General features: G+C 52.1%; 1 protein-coding gene and 1 long non-coding RNA gene across 5 annotated transcripts; one reads left to right on the forward strand and one right to left on the reverse strand.

Annotated features, from left to right (window-relative positions):
* Window positions 1–3630: 3630 nt before the first annotated feature.
* COMMD5 (COMM domain containing 5) lies at window positions 3631–5631 on the reverse strand. Of its 4 annotated transcripts, none has more exons than XM_045895634.3 (2): window positions 5537–5631; window positions 3631–4377 (listed from the first exon to the last, which is right to left on the reverse strand). In XM_045895634.3, exon 2 carries the CDS (start codon window positions 4322–4324, stop codon window positions 3650–3652), a length of 675 nt encoding a protein of 224 aa, XP_045751590.1. In that variant the 5' UTR covers window positions 4325–4377; window positions 5537–5631; the 3' UTR covers window positions 3631–3649. The 4 variants fall into 4 exon arrangements, with proteins under 4 accessions (XP_045751590.1, XP_045751589.1, XP_054368364.1 ...); XM_045895633.3 differs by having other exon boundaries at window positions 3631–4546; window positions 5537–5630; XM_054512389.2 differs by having other exon boundaries at window positions 3631–4891; window positions 5537–5613.
* A 1730-nt stretch (window positions 5632–7361) lies between these two features.
* Window positions 7362–17093, forward strand: LOC135364048 (uncharacterized). Its single transcript, XR_010410462.1, has 2 exons — window positions 7362–7399; window positions 16616–17093. It is a non-coding gene; the product is annotated as an uncharacterized LOC135364048 (long non-coding RNA).
* The last annotated feature ends 1198 nt before the right edge of the window (window positions 17094–18291 follow it).

The following is an 18291-nucleotide window of genomic DNA, read 5'->3' on the forward strand; positions in this document are numbered from 1 at the left end:
GGGGCTCCGAGAGCCTCTCGGGAAGGAGCTGTGCGTGTTCTCACAGATGCCAACAACGGGGTGGCCTGGGAAGTGCCTCTCCTCTGCTCGGCATGTAACTTAGAACCGTGGAGGCCCAGCCACGTGGCCCTGTGGTGGTGGCAGAGCTCGGAGCACTCGCCGGGACATGTAAGCCTGGCTCAGGCCCTAGGTCTCTATTCCTGGTTGCACCGGCCAAATTCCAGTAATCTTGCACAGCGGAAGCCCCTAAATCTCAACAGCTCACAACCCTAAAGGTGTGTCCACAGGAGCCAGCAGGGAGAGCCTCTTGAGGCCCCCCAGGTGGTCCTGCCCCTCCAGCCAGCCTGCACGGTCACTCTGGCGGTCAACAGACGGAAGACACTGCCAACAGTGCAGCCCGTCCAGGTCGGGAGGGAAGGCTGACCACACCAGCTCCCCCATCAGCTGTTTGACTTAGGGCAAGCCTCTGACCTCCGTCACGCGGGGAAGCTTCAGCCTGTGAGTTAGCGGGTGGACACACGTGCAGGACGGAGACCGGTGCGCAGCGCCTGCCCTTACACCCGTAACAACCCTGCGCTCGCGGCTGCGCTGCCCAGGGACCGGCCTGTAAGGGGTGATGGAGAAACCTGTACCGAGAACGGACTTCGGGTCACAGCTGGTCGATGATGTCAAGGGCTTTAAAATGTTCACATTCTGCCTCCTTCGTTCCCATTTCCAAACGGTTTCAGTACATAAAATGGTTTTACCACTAACCAGCACTGTGATTTTTAACAACACAGCCTCTATGGTCTGTGTCACCCCCTCCCCTCCAAAATCTGTATGTTGAAACCCTAACGCCCAGTGTAACGGTCTGAGGAGCTGGGGCCTTGGGGATGTGATTCGGCCATGGGTTCAGAGCCCCCAGAGCGCTCCCGCACCCCCGGAACCTTGTGAGGACACGGAGAAGGCTGCACCCTGATTCCGGACCATCAGCTCCAGAGCTGGGAGAAGCAAACGATGTTGAAGCTGCCCAGCCTGTGGCGTTTTGTTTGTCGTGTCAGGAGGGACACGGCACACCTGCCAAGGGGAAGGGCACGTTCGGCCACCGCTCGCACCAGCGGTCACACCCGGGAAGAGAACGGAGCTGCCACACACACGCTCACTGTAAGTCCGTTGCCGTGGCTGGCTGTGGGCAAAAGGACTTTGAAATTCCTTTTCCTTAAGTTTGTTTTTACTTTTTTTTTTCCCTGAACATGTCTAAGGGTCACGACAGACATATTGGCACAGAAGGCCTCCATCACTGGGTGGGCGGACATGGTGCTCAGCAAGTACGTGGGCCAAACGGCAGCTTGGATGGCCCAGTCCAGCTCCCATCCTCGGGGCAGCGGGGCCCCGGATGACCGCGGATGCTGCAGGAGACAGAATCCGCGCCCCTCAGTTGAGCCAGGCCTGGGCCCCACCTGGGGGCTCCACCTGGGAGCTCAGCCTCTGAAACCCTACCTCTGCGTGCGCAGCCCCACGCCACCTTGTCCTCAGTGCCCCACACCCACACTGCCGTGACCCTGCCTCTGAGGGAGAAGGATTAACTGAGAAGGTGGGAGTGCTCTGCCCTCGATGGGGCCCCAATGGGGCCCTGGCACAGAGCAGGGGGGCAGGAAGGGGGTTCTGGGAAAGGGCAGGGCTCATGAGCTGTTTTTCAGGGGAAGTTCCTGCAGGCTGCTCAGGCCTATTTATCCTACAAGACTTGTGAGCTGGTTGCTTAGCGGAGAGACCATGGAGGTGGGGACACCGCCAGGGGAACACAGACTGACAGCAAACGTCTCTGCAAAAAGCAGGACCCACGTCCCCTACCTGGGGGCCGGTTATGCTGGGAAGTGCAACACTGGCCACGGGCCTGAACACTCCCACCCTGGAGGCACCCAGCAGAGATCCCGCTCTCCTCCACCCTGCACTCTCACTGCCAAGTACTGAATTGTGTCCCCCGCCAAGTTCATGTTAAAGCCCTAACCCCCCGTGTGACCGTTTATGGAGATGGGGCCTTCAGGGAGGTGATTAAGGTTAAATGGGGTGGGGCTCCGACCCAACAACAGGACCGGTGTCCTTAATGAGACGAAGAGAGAGCTCTCTTCTCTCACACATGCACGTGGCCTGAGGAAAGGCAGTCTGCAGGCCTCTGACCGGGACCTGACTCTGCTGGGACTCTGATCTCGCACTGCCAGCCTCCAGAACCGTGAGGAAATAGAATTCTGTTGTTAAAGCCACTCAATCTAGAGTATTTTGTTATGGCAGCCCGAGCTGCCTGAGACACCCACTCAGGGGATCCCAGGAGAGGCCCCTGTCCCCCTGTCCCCCTGTCCCCGACTCCACCTCAACCCTGGCAACAGCCTCTCCACCACAGGGCTCCCAACCCCTGCCCTTGTGCTCTACTGTGCTCACAACACAGCAGCCAGGGAGATCCAAGGACTAGAGCCCAGGACTAGAGCAACTGTCAGATCACACTGCTCTGCTCAGAGTAGAGCCGAAGTTGTTACAGAGCCCCCGGGCGTGCCCTCCACACCCTCTACTCACCCCTCACCCAGCCACAGCTGCTCGGGCTGTGCACCAGGAGCTGCTGCCCCCACCCCTCAGACTGCTCTGCTCCCTTACCTCCTTCAAGTCTTTGCTCATATGCCGTGTCCCCACCCCATGACCCAATTTAGGATGACAGCCCAGCTCTTCCGTAATCCTGCCTCCCGTCCTGGGACCCTGCTCTATTTCTTTTCTTTCTTTCTTTTTTTACTTTAAGATTTTATTTATTTATTTGAGATAAAGACAAACAGGAGTGGGGGCTAGGGGCACTGAGCGGGGAGCTGGACACAGGGCTCCATCCCAGGACCTGGAGATCATAACCTAAGCCCAAGGTAGACATTTAACCGACTGAGCCACCCAGGTGCCCCTCTTCCTTTTTCCTTTTGTAAATATTTATTTTAGAGAGAAAGAGAGCGTGAGTGGGAGGAGGGACACAGGGAGAGAATCTCAAGCAGACTCCTTGCTGAGCAGGGACTCTTGATCCCAGGACCCTGAGATCATGACATGAGCCGAAATCAAGAGTCAGATGCTTAAGAGACCAAGCCACCCAGGGGCCAACCCCTGCTCTGTTTCTGCACCACTTACCCTCCTCTGAAAAGCTTTGCCAGTCATTTTGTATTATGCATTTTGTAATGTCTCCCCCTCACCACTAGAATGTTGGCTCCATGAGGTCAAAGATATAAGACAGGAAAATGAGATGTCCACACTAAAACAAAGGGTTCACAAAAGCTAATAAGCAGATGCTACATGAGGCCAGGCCAAGTGACCACACAGTGTCCACAAAAAGGCCTTGACCTGGACACCCGATGGCAACCAAACCAGAACCACACATGGCCCCCCCACAGCAGCAGGTGCCCTCACCCAGTAATAAAACCAATAGCCAGGGGAGGGTGTGCAGTCTGATGCCCACCCAGGAGGACGCTTTTTTTTATAGTTGCTTTATTTCCAATAAAAAGGGAAGATCAGCTTTCTCAACTAAACAGATAAGGACATGATTACATTCAAACATCTCAGGAATGCCTCCTGGAAGGGCAGGCTTTGTTTGCGGACACCTGTCGGAGCCAACTCTCCCCAGGTGACTGCAATGGGGTTGCAAGCACGGTCAGTCCTGCAGTTTGAGCTCACACCTCTTCTCCAGGTCGGCCATCTCCTTGAGGACCAGGGCCACACTGTACCGCAGCTCCTGGAACTTGGCTGTGGGGATCTCAAAGCGGAATGCCGACCCATCTGAAAGCTTCAGCTGCATCAGGACACTTGGCTGCAGGGAGCGGGCCAGGGCACTGGTGGAGATTGCCACGTCCACCCTCCACCACAAGCCGGCAACATGGGGCAGCCAGGCCCCCTGCTGCCCGGCCACAGAGTTGAGGAGAAGCCGCTGGCTCCCAAACACCACACTGGCCAAGTCTGTGACCAGGTCTTGGGGGATGCAGAGCTCCTGGAGCTGGTCCTTGAAGGCGTCAGGCTTCAGGCTGGCTGGGGGCAGCCGGATGGCCTGCTGGAGCAGTGTGTTTGTGCCGGCAAGGAGGACACCCAGCCGTTCCTCCGACAGGTCTGCTCCAGCCCTGAGGCGCTGCACAGCCTCCCGGCAGTCCTCTCCCTGTAGACTGCTGACCACCAGCTTCAGCAACTTTCTGAACGTGCCCCTGTCCAGGTCTCCCAGGAGCCGGGGCATTGCTGCCACTTCTGGGGGGAGCTGGGCCCCCAGGAAACTCACCCGGCCACTGTGGCTATCACCAGGGTAATGCAGGTATGGAGCTGCAGTCCCCAAGCCAGACATTGCTGCTTCCTCCTTTTCGATCAAGCAGCCCAGAAGAAAGGTCTCAGCTGCAACTGCCAGGGGCGGGGAGAAGAGAAGTCCAGTGACTCCCGTGTGCTCTGGGCCAGAAAATGAGGACTTCAAGATGCTGACAGCATGAACCACCTACGACAGCCAATGTGATGGGAGGTGCCCTGAGAGCAGGTGGCAGATGGGCCCACTTTAATCCCGGCAAGAGACGAGCTGGCAGGGAAGGGAGGCAGGGTGGGCAGGAGAAGAGAACCAGAAGACAGGAGAGGACACGTAAGTTCTCCAAATACATAATGGAGAAAAGAGTGAAGAGAAGAGAAGTCCGGAGAACACAGGGATTAACAGCCACTGCTGCTGCCAGCCGTGACCACACTAAGCTCCGTCAACCGTGAATCGCACGACGGCTCCGCGGGAGCCGACAAGGAAACCGAGGCTCCAGCACGACTGCCCAAGGACTAGAGCCCAGGCCTGTCCATCGAAAGTCCCCACCGTTTCCACAGCACAGGAGAAACCAGACAGGCAGGCGGGAGGGGCACGTGACAAGAGGTACCGTGGCACCTGGAGAAAAGCTCGGGGTCAGTACCTGACGGTGTAACGTCACGGCACATCCCAGGTGACCAAGCCACACGCACAGGACAGAGCTCGGCGGAGCACAGAAGGGTCCTCACCGCACAGCGAAATGGGGCGCGGCGAAGCGCGGGGCAGCCCGGGGGCACAGGGGGTCCTCCACTGGCTGCATCGTATCGCATTCTCCCGGGAAGGCAGGGCCCCCCTCGCCCCGCCCGTCAACGACCACCCACTGCCCAAACGCGGGTGTTCCCCAACTGCCTGGCGCCTGGCCCCCATCAGGAACTGCCTTCCACTGCCCCGGCCGCGCGACGCTCAGACCCTGCTCCCGGGAGGACGGCGTGCTGCCCCCCGCTGACGCTCTCCGGGCCACCGGCCCCGAGGAAGCAGCCTCCGGAGACCGGCCCGGCTGGAGTCGTGGCCCGTGCTCGCCGGGGAAGCCCTGGCCACCTGCCGCACGGCCGAGCGGCCGCCCACGAGCCGCGGACCCGCCGCCGGGCCCCGCCCCACGCAGCCGCGGACCGGCCTCCAGAGCTTCTCGAATGGAGCGGCCAAGGAGCCACATCGCGGTCCGCTGCCTCCGCCCGGAAAGAGGGACCCCACCCCCGTGCCCCAGAGTCCGAGATGCCCCCGCACCTGCAGAGCGCGGCCTGGGGCTACGCGGCCCCGCGAAGCTCCGCGGCGCGGCCACACCGGAAGCGGGGCCAGATGCCCGGAAGCGACGCAGAGACCCTTCCTGGCAGCTCTAGGACGCCGGGAGGACCCGGCGCTCTGTGATCCGGTCCTCAGAGCAAGGCGTTTGTCCTGAAGGGGCTGAAGGGGGTCAGAGCCTGCGGGATGCACCTGCAGCCGTCGTTCTGCGAGGATGTCAAAGGCCCTTCACGGACGGGCGGGTCCCGGTCTCCGCTGGGGGGTCTCTGGGGCGGGACCCTCATCCACCAGGCCGGACCAGGAGGGTCCAGGAAGAAGGCCGGTGGCACAGACCCCCGGGGCCTGGGCAGCCCCCACCTGAGGGAAGTCCAGCCTGCATCCCCCGCGTGGCTGTGGGTGACGACGGCTGCACAACAGTGTGAATGTGCTTAACGTCTCAATTGTACATTTAAATGGGTGAATTGTATGGTATGTGAATTATACCTCAATAAAGCTGTTATTTTTAAAAGTCGGTGAAAGGGAGGCAAACAGCCCAATTAAAATGAGCAGAAGATTTGAATAGATATTTCTCCAAGGAGGATATAAAATGGCTAACGAACGTGGGCAGAGATGTTGGCTGTTGTTGGCCATTAGGGAAAGGCCACAGGGAGGTGCCCTTGCATGCTATTAGAAGGGTGACAAGCAAAAGACTAGGCAAGGGCTGAGTGTTTGTGTCCCCCAAATTCATATGCTGAAACCCCGATCCCAATGTGATGGTATTTGGAAATGGGGCCTTCGGGAGGGAATTAAGTCATGAGGGTAGGGCCCCGTAAACAGGATTAGTGCCCTTTAGGAAGAGGCCACAGGGCCAGCTCGCTCCTTCCACTACGTGAGGGTACAGCCTACAACCTGGAAGGGGGGCCTCAGCCGAACCCGACCGTGCGGGCGCCTGATCTCAGACCCCCGCCTCCAGGACTGTGAGACAGCAGCCTCTGTTGTTTGTTAGCCACCAGTCCGCGGTGCTTCGTTGCAGCCGCCCAGACAAGCGGAGAACAGCGATGGAGAGGACGTGGGCAAGGTGAAAGCCTTCCGAACGGCTGGCGGCAATGGAGGAGAAAAGGGTCCTGCGCTATCTTAAAAAATTAGAACTACTAGGGCGCCTGGGTGGCTCAGTTGGTTAAGCGACTGCCTTCGGCTCAGGTCATGATCCTGGAGTCCCTGGATCGAGTCCCGCATCGGGCTCCCTGCTCGGCAGGGCGTCTGCTTATCCCTCTGACACTCCCCCCTCTCATGTACTCGCTCCCTCTCATTCTCTCTCTCTCAAATAAATAAATAAAAAAATCGTAAAAAAAAAACAAACTACTTATATTACTCATATCGACCTTAAAAGTGAAACAGCCAGGGCGCCTGGGTGGCTCAGTGGGTTAAGCATCTGCCTTCGGCTCAGGTCATGATCCCGGGGTCCTGGGATCGAGTCCCGCATCAGGCTCCCTGCTCCTTGGGAGCCTGCTTCTCCCTCTACCTCTCTCTCTCTCTGTCTCTCATGAATAAATAAATAAAAATCTTAAAAAAAAATTAAAAAAATTTTAAAAATAAAAAAAAAAGTGAAACAGCCAGTTAGTTTTTGGCAAAATGGGTTCGCTTGGTGTGAAAATTCATAAAAGGAAAGCTCATTTAGCATGGAGCCAAGCGGCCAGCAGGGGGCGCGCTGACACCCCACCGCTCCTCGGGGCCCATGCGTAGTACTTTACTGCCCCGGAAGAAGATTTCCTCCTCCCGGCAGCCCAGCCAATGAGGAGCCGCTATACTTCCGGCTCCCGGTTTAGTCCGACGGACTTCGCGTTGACGACAGCGCCTCTTTTGCTCTAGGTTTGTTTTCCTGAAGTGCGGGTCTCTGCTGTTCCCAGACAAACCTGTTTTTGCTGGTAACCTGAGGAGTAGTTTTATTTTCTATGTCTGCTAGCAAGAATCTGTTCCGTTTCATAGTTCCGTGGATTGAGTGGACCGCGGTTTGTTTCTTGGCGGGACAACAGCGGTCTTTCCAGGGTTTGCCCGTCCTAAGTAGATCTGCTGTGAGTTTTCGGGTTACAAGTTTTTTTGTGCACATATTTTCATTTCTCTTGGGTTAGGAATGAAATTGCTGAGTCAGAACAGGCGTGTGTTTCATTTTATGAGAAAGTGCATGCTTTTGATTCTGATTTTTTGGAGTGGTTGTATCACTTTGCATTCTCATCAGAAGTTTCAAGGAGTCCCAGGTGCTCCATCTCCTTGCCAGTATTTGGACCTGCCAGGCTTTTAAACACCCATTCTGGTGGGTGCATGGTGATGCTTTTCATTTCCGTTTCCCTAATGACGAGTGACACACACTATCTCATGTGCTCGTTGGACATTCATGAATCTTTGTAAAGGTATTGGTAAAATATTTTACCTATTTTTTACTGAGTGGATTGGCAATTGTTACTATTACTTTAACCATTTTATTGAGGTACGATTGACACGTAAAAAGATGTATATATTTAACGTATACAACTTGATGAGTTTGGGGATAAGGATTCACCCATGAAACCTAAAGTTTCCTCCCACCCCCTTTATTATTCTTCTTGTGCATGTGCAGCCAGAACACTTGACATAAGCTCTACTCTCTTAGCAAATTTTAAGTATACGATACAGTATTGTTGACTATCGGCACTACACTGTATAGCGGATCTCTAGAAATTATTTACCTTGCATAACTGCAACTTTGTACCCTTTTACCATAATGTCCCCATTTCTCCCTCCCCCAGTCCCTGGCAACCATAGTTCTTTTTTTTTTTTTTTAAGATTTTATTTATTTATTTGAGAGAGAGAGAATGAGAGACAGAGAGCATGAGAGGGAGGAGGGTCAGAGGGAGAAGCAGACTCCCTGCCGAGCAGGGAGCCCGATGCGGGACTCGATCCCGGGACTCCAGGATCGTGACCTGAGCCGAAGGCAGTCGCTTAACCGACTGAGCCACCCAGGCGCCCCTGCAACCATAGTTCTAATCTCTGTTTCTGAGTTTAGCTATTTTAGATTCCACATATAAGGGAGATGATACAGAATTTGTCTTTCTGTGTCTGGTTTATTTCACTTAGCATAATGTCCTCTAGGTTCATTCATGTTGTAACACGTGGCAAGATTTCCTTCTTTTTTGAAGCTGAATAAAATTCCATTGTGTGTATATGTGTATATATATAAATATATATATACTATATATAAACAACTATATAGCACATATACTTTGTATATATATATGTGAATATATGTTACATTTTCTTTATCCACTTGGTTGACACACAGTTTGCTTTCATATCTTGGCTATTGTGAACAATGCTGCAATGGACATGGGAGTGCAGATATTTCTTGGAGATCTTGCTTTCAATTCCTTTGGATAAATACCCAAAAGTGGGATTTTTAATTTTGGGGGGAATCTTCATACTGTTTTCCATAACAGCTGTAGTTACATTCCCGCCAACAATGCACAAGGTTCTCTTTTCTCCACACCCTTGCCAACAATTGTTTGGTTTTTTTTTTTTTTTAGATTTTATTTATTTATTTATTTATTTGAGAGAGAGAGAGAGAGAGAGCACAAGCAGGGCGGGGCGGGGGTGGAGCAGAGGGACAGGGACAAGCCCACTCTGCGTCAAGTGCAGACCCTGACACAGAGCTCAATCTCATGACCCTGAGATCATGAGATCTCATACAGCTCAACAGCACACAAAACAAGATCATGACCTGAGCCGAAACCAAGAGTCAGAAGCTTAACCAACTGAGGTACCCAGATACGCTGGGTTTTTTGTTGGTTGGTTGGTTGGTTGGTTTTGGGGTGTTTTTTTGTTTTTGGGGGGGTTTTGTTTGTTTGTTTGTTTGTTTAGTAATAGCCACCCTAATAACTCTGAGGTTTTGATTTGCATTTCCCTGATTAGTGATGTTGAACACCATTTCATGTGCCTGTTGGTCATCTATATATCATCTTTGGAAAAATGCCTTTTCAGGCCCTTGGCCCATTTTTTAATCTAGTTATTTGGGGTTTTTTTGTTTTGTTTGCTTTGTTTGCTGTTGAGCTGTATGAGTCCCTCACATATTTTAAATCTGAACCCCTTATCAGGTATGTGGTTTGCAAATATTCCCTCCCCCATTCCACAGGTTGCCTTGTCACTTGTTGATGGTTTCCTTTGCTGTGCAGAAGCTTTTTAGTTTGATGTAGTCCCACTTGTTTACTTTTGCTTCCCTTGCTTATGCTTTTGGTGTCATATACAAAAATTCATCAATGTCAAGGAGCTTTTCCCCTATGTTTTCTTCTAGGAGTTTTATGGTTTTGGGTCTTATGTTTAAATATTTAATCCATTTTGAGTTGATTTTTGCATATGGTGTAAGATAAGGGTCCAATTTCATTCTTTTGCATGTAGACGTCCACAGTCTTCCCAATGTGAAATAGTAAGAAACACATACATATGTCTCTGACCTGAGTTCCTGCTAATATTTAGTCTTTGACTCCACTTCAGCACCAAGCTTCTGAATGCCTTGTAATTTCCAAAGTGATAGGAGTGTCTGAGTGATGGTGTCCAAAGTGATAGGAGTTTAAGGAGTGACCCTTAAAACCCTTGGAATTCCCTGGGTGATAGGAGTGTCTTTTTTAAAAGATTTATTTATTTGAGAGAGAGAGCATGCACACAAGTGGGGCGAGGTGTAGAGGGAGAGAATCCTCAAGCAGAATCCTGGCTGGGTGTGGAGTCCAACCTGGGGCTCAATCTCACGGCCTGAGATGAGATCATGACCTGAACTAAAACCAGGAGTCGGACGTTCAACTAACTGAGTCACCAGGTGCCCAGTGGAGTCTTTTTTTCTAGTGAGGTGACTCTCAGTGTGCCCTTGAATGGTCTGAGTAGAAGCTTGGAATGTTCAGTCCTACTCCCTTGTCCTCCAGAGAGGGGAGAGGAACTAGAAAATAAGATAATTATCGATCATGCCCATGTGATGAAGCCTCCATAAAAATTCCCAAAATATGGGGTTCAGTGAACTTCGGGGTTGGTGAGTACTTGGAGAGGTGGGGAGAGTATCACACCTTCAGAGGGCATAGAGGACCCCATCCTCATTCCTCATCCTGTGCATCTCTTCCATCTAGCTGTTCCTGATTATACTCCTTAGAATAAATGGGTAATCTAGTAAGCAAAGTGTTTTCCTTTTTTTTTTTTTTAAGTATTTTTAAAAAGATTTTATTTATTTATTTGACAGAGAGAGACACAGCGAGAGAGAAACACAAGCAGGGGGAGTGGGAGAGGGAGAAGCACGCTTCCTGCTGAGCAGGGAGCTCGATCCCAGGACCCTGAGATCATGACCTGAGCCGAAGGCAGACGCTTAACGAGGTGCCCTCGTAAAAAAAGACTCCACTGTGCACCTGCTCCACTGGGCACCTGAGCCACCCAGGCGCCCCAGCAAAGTGTTTTCTTGAGTTCTGTGAGCCACTCTAGCAAATCATCAAAGCTGAGGATGGGTCGTGGAGCCTTTGACTTATAGCCAGTTATTCAGAACAACCTGATCTTGGCAATCAGACTCTGATGTCGGACTGAGTCCTTCACTTGTGGAGCTGCCTCTACTTCCCCAGTATGCCCTTTGTTTGCATGGGGCTGGCATGGCCATCATTACCTACACTGCAAGGCTGCCCTCTGCCCTGCTCTGAAATGCCATTCTTATGTGGCCTTCATGTACTTCCCAAACATGTCCGTGCACAGACCCCCAATTACTGCCCCTGACTTGTATCTTTCAGACTGAAGGAAAAAGGGAAGCAAGAATTTCATTAGCAAACATTTTCATTAGCAACTTCCTGAACCCCTGAGCTCTTCCTTTCCTCACAAATAGGCAACAGATATCTTGCTTGGCAACCGTGGTGGCCAGGAGAATGTTCGTAACACACCTGCAACTACAGGGACGTCATTAATTAAGGGTTCCGTGGTTGAGCTCTGAAACTTATTAACATGTTTGTGCTGAGGCCACACCTCCCAGGGCTGGTCCCCACCAGCTACTGAGCGTGGCAGGGACACTAAGGCAGATCCATTCCTGGAATACACAGAATCCCAAGGTGGCAGACTTGGTCTCAATAAGTTTGCCTGGGGGGGGCGCCTGGGTGGCTCAGTCGTTAAGCGTCTGCCTTCGGCTCAGGTCATGATCCCAGGGTCCTGGGATCGAGCCCCGCATCGGGCTCCCTGCTCCGCGGGAAGCCTGCTTCTCCCTCTCCCACTCCCCCTGCTTGGGTTCCCTGTCTCGCTGTGTCTCTCTCGTCAAATGACTAAGTAAAATCTTTAAAAAAAAAAAAAATAAGTTTGCTTGGATGGCACAGGCCTGGGATGATTCCACCCAAACTTCTCTCTCTGATCAGACTTGAATTGTGGTCTGATAGCTCTCCCCAACTTCCCTGACTCCCTATTTTCTCTCATACAGCTCTTTTGTAATATTTAATCCTGTCTTGGTGTCTGCGTCTTGGAGGACCCAGACTAACACAAATGAACCATACATGGGTGATCAGGAAGACATTTGGGACTGCTTTGCCCACTGTCTGGCTGGTGAGGAGGACACTGTCCTGGTTAATAGGTGGTCCCTGACACAAAATGGTGACTCATTTGCTAAGCATGTCACCTGTGGTGACCTTGCCAAATTACCCAGTGGGAGGAAATGCCATGAGAAGTGCAATGATGCAGGCATTTGGAAAATATGGGGAGAATGACAGAATGACAGAGTCCTGAGATTTTGGAGCATGGCTGTGCCATCTGCTGAAGAGAATTATATGCCATGTGAGAAACGGGTCTTGGCATATTCCTGGACCCTGGTAGGGGAGAAAAAACGCTGATTATGGGACATCAAGTGGCTATGTGTCCATATATCCTTCCCATTATGAGGTGAGGTCTGTAAGGCCTACAAAGGCATAAAGTTAGGGAGGCCCAGCAGCAATCCATTGTAAAGTGGAAATGATACATCCAGGCTGATGCCCAAATAGGGCCAGGGGACACAGGTAAGCTGAGTGGGTAGGTAGCCCAGGCTCCCATGTCTCTCGCCCCCAGCTCGCAGCTATGACCATATCGGGGTTTCTGCGTGAGCAGCTAAAGGAGGAAGGAAGCGAATGGACTTGGTTTCTAACTGGCTCAGCTCAGTACGTGGGCACATGTCAAAATGGGCAGGGGGAGGTGTGCTACAGCCACACACAGGGTGGCCTTGAAAGCCAGTAGGGGGGGAGGTCACCAACGGGCGGGGCTGCGTGCCATGTACCTGCTCATCCAGCCCGTGTCGAAACCCAGGTGGCTTGTGGTGAGAATATACAGATTCCCGGGCAGTGCCAGGTCTTGGCTGTCTGGTCGGGGGCCTAGAAGGAAAAGAGGGCTTGGGAACAAAGAGGTCTGGGGTAGAGGACATGGGAGTGGGCATGGGGTGTGCAGATTTGGGTATTATAGCGGAACCAGAAAGCATCCACCACACAAGAGGCACCAAACAACTAAGAAGTCAAGAGAACTCCGGACATTAGCCAGCCACTCTGGAGCCAATAAAGTGGGTACCTGAAAGTGACTGTGGTAACAGAAATGGGCCCTCCCCCTGTGACAGGGCCTGTCTAGCAGCTGCCCCCTCTGTCCAACGTGTGGGAAACAACCTGACTACATCAGGCAGGCCGCTTCCATCCTGGAAGAGATGGAGACCGATTCCAGGCATGAGTTTTCCTTACCTGCCCAACCTCAGCCAGTACCACCTGGGGCTTGCAGATTGCTTCATCCACAGGCATGGAATCTCACCTAGTGTGGTAACCAAATAGGGGACCCACTTCACAGTGAAGGAAGTGTGAGACCCAGTGGTTGTATCCTGTAGCATATCACCCAGAGGCAGCTGGCCTCACAGAATACTGGACTGGCCTTCTAATAGGTCAGGTGAAGCCTAAGTTTGGAGAAATCACCATCCTTTGGGACACGTGCATTAAATCATACTTTGTGCTTCCAACGTAAAGATCACATGGGTCTGGGAATCTAAGCGCTGAAGCAGGAGTGGTCCTACTCACCATAACTCCCCATTTTCCACTGGGGCTTTGTACTTCGGAAGCCCACAGTTATGGATTTTGCAGAATTGGATGCCCTGGTCTCCAAGAGGATGCAGCAAGGGTCCCGCTGAACAAGCCATCACTGCTGCCAGGGCAATTTTGACTGGCAGGAGTAATTGGATCCTGATCGCCAGGGGGCTGGGCTACAGTTATACAAAGGAGGCAGGGAGGAATGCGTCCAGACCCAGATTGTTTTTGGGGGCATCTCCTGGTTCCCCCTATCCCACAAGAATTGTAAACAAACACAATGGCAGCTCAGCTAAAAAGGGTGTAAGTGCGGGCACCTGGGTGGCTCAGATGGTTAAGCATCTGCCTTCGGCTCGGGTCATGATCCCGGGGTCTAGACCCAGATTGTTTTTGGGGGCATCTCCTGGTTCCCTCCACCCCACAAGAATTGTAAACAAACACAATGGCAGCTCAGCTAAGAAGGGTGCAAGTGTAAGGGGCTCAGACCCTTCTGAATGAAGGTTTGCATCACATCACCAGGTGAGCCAAGACCTACCATGTTGACAAGAGAGGGTGGGGGCACTTTATAGTGGATAATGGAGAGGAGAGTGAGAGCTTTTTTTTTTTTTTTTAAAGATTTTATTTATTTATTTTAGAGACAGAGCACAAGAGGGGGCAGCGGGAGAGGGAGAAGCAGACTCCCTGCTGAGCAGGGAGCCCGATGCGGGACTCGATCCTGGGACTCCAGGATCATGACCTGAGCCGAAGGCAGTTGCTTAACCAACTGAGCCACCCAGGCGCCCCGTGGAGAGTGAGAGCTTTTTGCCGGGAGATCAACTTCAGTGCTGGGAGTCTGTTCATCCCACTGACCTGAGTTTCATCTCAGGAAGAAAGACCATTGGAGAGCATGGATCTCTGAACTGATAGCAACGACTACAGAGTACAAGGGGTGGACAGTGATGGTCATGAGAAGGCACCTTGCAGACCTCCCACTGTAGGAAACGGAACTAAGGTCGTAAAATTCATTGCTCAGTGTGCCGTGTCAGTGCTGAGGCAATGATTCCTGCAGGCTACTCCCTGCCGACAACTGAGTGCCGCAGGAACAGTAGGCACTGTCTGGGGGTGACTGGGACTCCTTTGACAGCTGGCTTTGGTTCAAGGACTCCCTGACAACTTTGCTGACCCTTCTTTAGACTGCTTGGCAGCCTGGAATGCTTTCACCCAAACTTCTCTTTTTCACTCTGGGTAAAATTTGCATTGTCCTGATTCCCTCCCTGTTTTCTCTTACACAGATATTTCTCCTAGGAATATCCTTGCATGTTTATTCTCATCTCGGCACCTGCTTCCTGGAGCACCTTAACTAACATAGGAACCTAAGTTTTCCTATCATCTTTACCCCATCCACTTGGATGGAAGCTGTTTCGTTCTTCTCAACTGACTTCCTCAGTTAATGCCTTATATACACCTGATGCTGACAACTCTTTTGACAACACTCAGGGCCCCTTTTCTCTTGGGCTTCCCTGGAATGCTGAGCCCACATTTCCCTGGGCTAGAGTTCCTCATATTGCCTAGGGCATCCTTCTGATGGCCTGCCAATTACCTCTGTGGGGTATAGAGCTGCCACTTCCACCCCTCCTGGCTTGCTATTGGGAGCAACCAACCAGTGTTTAGGTCATACGTTAGAATGCTCACGTTGCGGGGCGCCTGGGTGGCTCAGTCAGTTGAGCGTCTGACTTTTGGTTTCAGCTCAGGTCATGATCTCAGGGTCCTGGGATGGAGCCCCGCATTAGGCACCACACTCAGCACAGTTTCTTCTTGAGATTCTCTCTCCCTCCCCCCCGCCTCTCCTGCTTGTGTTCTTGCTCTCTTTCTAAAATAAATAAATAAACCTTAAAGAAAATGTTCACATTGTATCAATTTCCATGTTATGTCTCCAGGAGGATGTCCCAGACCTGCTTAACTTGAATCTCTGTTAATTGTCAATAAGACAAGGTTTATACAAACTACTTTGAATCCTCTAAGTGTAAAAACAAGATTTTCCTGAGATCTTTCCAACACTCTGAGTATTTTTGCAGTGAGGTAAAGACTGACATGGAATGGCTGAGAGCTTCAGGTGAAGTCTTATCTGCATTTCCAAAATTAACGATAATCTCTTAAGCATGCAACATCTGATGGTGACATTGTCTTGGTTTCTCTCCAGTATGAAGTGTAGCTATAAGAAAACATGGGGTTCCCAACTATAGGCTTTCCCATATCTGTTGTGTATGTGCAGCTCCTGTCTAGAATAAATGTGACATTTAATAAAGTTTGAAACATGAGTGGTATTCACATGTAATGCATCAACAACTTTTTACATCAGGGTGAATTTTATTTTATGTAGAGTAAGATATGAACTCTGAATAAAGGTTTTCTACATTCATTACATTTGCGCTGTTCCTCTCCAGGGTGAACCCTCCAGTGTGGTGTAAGTTGGGGGCTCTGGCTGAAGGTTTTCCACACACCACACACATAGGGTCTGCCCCTGTCTTTGTTGCTGAATATGCAGTGTGTTTTGAATGAAGGCTTTCCCACACGTACTGCATTTACTGGGCTTCTCTCCAGTGTTAAGTCACTGATGTTGAATAAGATGTGAGCCCCAACTAAAGGATTTCCCACATTCATTACCTTGCAGGATTTCACTCCAGTGTGAGGTCAATAATGTAGAGCAAGATGTAAATTTTTTTTTTAAGATTTTATTTATTTATTTGACGGAGAGAGACACAGCGAGAGAGGGAACACAAGCAGGGGGAGTGGGAGAGGGAGAACCAGGCTCTCCGCTGAGCAGGGAGCCCAACGCGGGGCTCGATCACAGGACTCTGGGATCATGACCTGAGCCGAAGGCAGACGCCTAACGACTGAGCCACCCAGGCGCCCCGAGCAAGATGTAAATTTTGAGTGAAGGTTTCCCCACACTCTGCATGAGTGAGGCCTCTCTCCGGCATGAATTCTCTGATGTCTACTAAAGAGCGATCTCTGATTGAAAGCATTTCCATATTCATTGCATTCACAGGGTTTCTCTCCAGTATGATTCTTTGATATGGAATAAGTTGTGATTTCTGACTGAAGGCTTTCCCACATTCTTTACAACCATAAGATTCTTCTACTGAATGAATTTTCCCATGCTGAAGATGACCACAGGGTTTCCTACATTCTTCATGCTTAAATGGCTTCTCTCCAGCGTGAGTTCTCTGGTGTTAAGTTGTGGGTTAAGACTGACTGCTTTTCCATATTTATTACACCCCTAAAGGTTCCCTTCACTATGAATTAGCTGATGTTAAGTAAGGCATGAGCTACAAAGGCTTTCAAACATTTATTACATTTATATGGTTTTTCTCCAGTGTGAATTTTTTTTTTTTTTGACCTCTAAAATTTAAAGTTTGACTAAAATCTTTCCCACATTCAGGGCACCTGTGGGATTTTTTTCTAGTATGAATTTGCTGGTGTAGAATAAGATCTGAATTGTATTAAAGCTTTGGCCACATTCATCACATCTATGGGCTTTGTCTTCTCTGGGATGTTTCTCACTGAAGTTTTCTTCTAAGTCATAAAATTCCTGGTCACTCTGACACATTGTTTGTCCTGTGACATGATCATTTCACTAAAGCTTTTCTCCCAAGTTAGGGATTTCCTCAAAGCAGCCCTTTGGCATTTTCCTGACAGTTGTCTGATACATCTTCATCTTCCTTAGGTCTTGGCAGGAAATTCTGAAGGAGTATTTCTAATACTCCACAGGCGGCTATGTATGAAATCTTTAAAAGTAATGGTTCATTCTCTCTTTTTATTTATTTATTTATTTATTTGAGAGAGAGAGAACACATGAGAGGGGGGAGGGTCAGAGGATGAAGCAGACTCCCTGCCGAGCAGGGAGCCCGACGCGGGACTCGATCCCGGGACTCCAGGATCATGACCTGAGCCGAAGGCAGTCGCCTAACCAACTGAGCCACCCAGGCGCCCAGTAATGGTTCATTCTCAATCCCCATTACGGAATCTGGAAGAAAGAAGAGGAACAAAGATGCAAATATGACCACCACTGTGCGGGCACTGAGGAGTCATGTTTAAGCAGCTGTTGGTGCCCATCTCCAGGGAGGGGGACGGCGGTGGACGGGGGGTGGGGGTGTGGCCGGAGGGGGACGGGGGTGGTGGTGGCCGGAGGGGGGCGGCGGTGGACGGGGTGGGGGGGTGGGGGTGTGGCCGGAGGGGGGCGGCGGTGGACGGGGTGGGGGGGTGGCCGGAGGGGGACGGGGGTGGGGTGGCCGGAGGGGGGCGGCGGTGGACGGGGTGGGGGGTGGCCGGAGGGGGACGGGGGTGGTGGTGGCCGGAGGGGGGCGGCGGTGGACGGGGGTGGGGGGTGTGGCCGGAGGGGGGCGGCGGTGGACGGGGTGGGGGGGGTGGCCGGAGGGGGGCGGCGGTGGACGGGGGTTGGGGGGGTGGCCGGAGGGGGGCGGCGGTGGACGGGGGTGGGGGGTGTGGCCGGAGGGGGGCGGCGGTGGACGGGGGTGGGGGGTGTGGCCGGAGGGGGGCGGCGGTGGACGGGGGTGGGGGTGTGGCCGGAGGGGGGCGGCGGTGGACGGGGGTGGGGGGTGTGGCCGGAGGGGGGCGGCGGTGGACGGGGGTGGGGGGTGTGGCCGGAGGGGGGCGGCGGTGGACGGGGGTGGGGGGGGTGGCCGGAGGGGGGCGGCGGTGGAC

Source organism: Mirounga angustirostris, unplaced genomic scaffold, assembly GCF_029215605.1.
Source record: "Mirounga angustirostris isolate CCGP_5_RB_7025 unplaced genomic scaffold, mMirAng1.0.hap1 SCAF_4, whole genome shotgun sequence".
NCBI classification, from domain to species: domain Eukaryota; kingdom Metazoa; phylum Chordata; class Mammalia; order Carnivora; family Phocidae; genus Mirounga; species Mirounga angustirostris.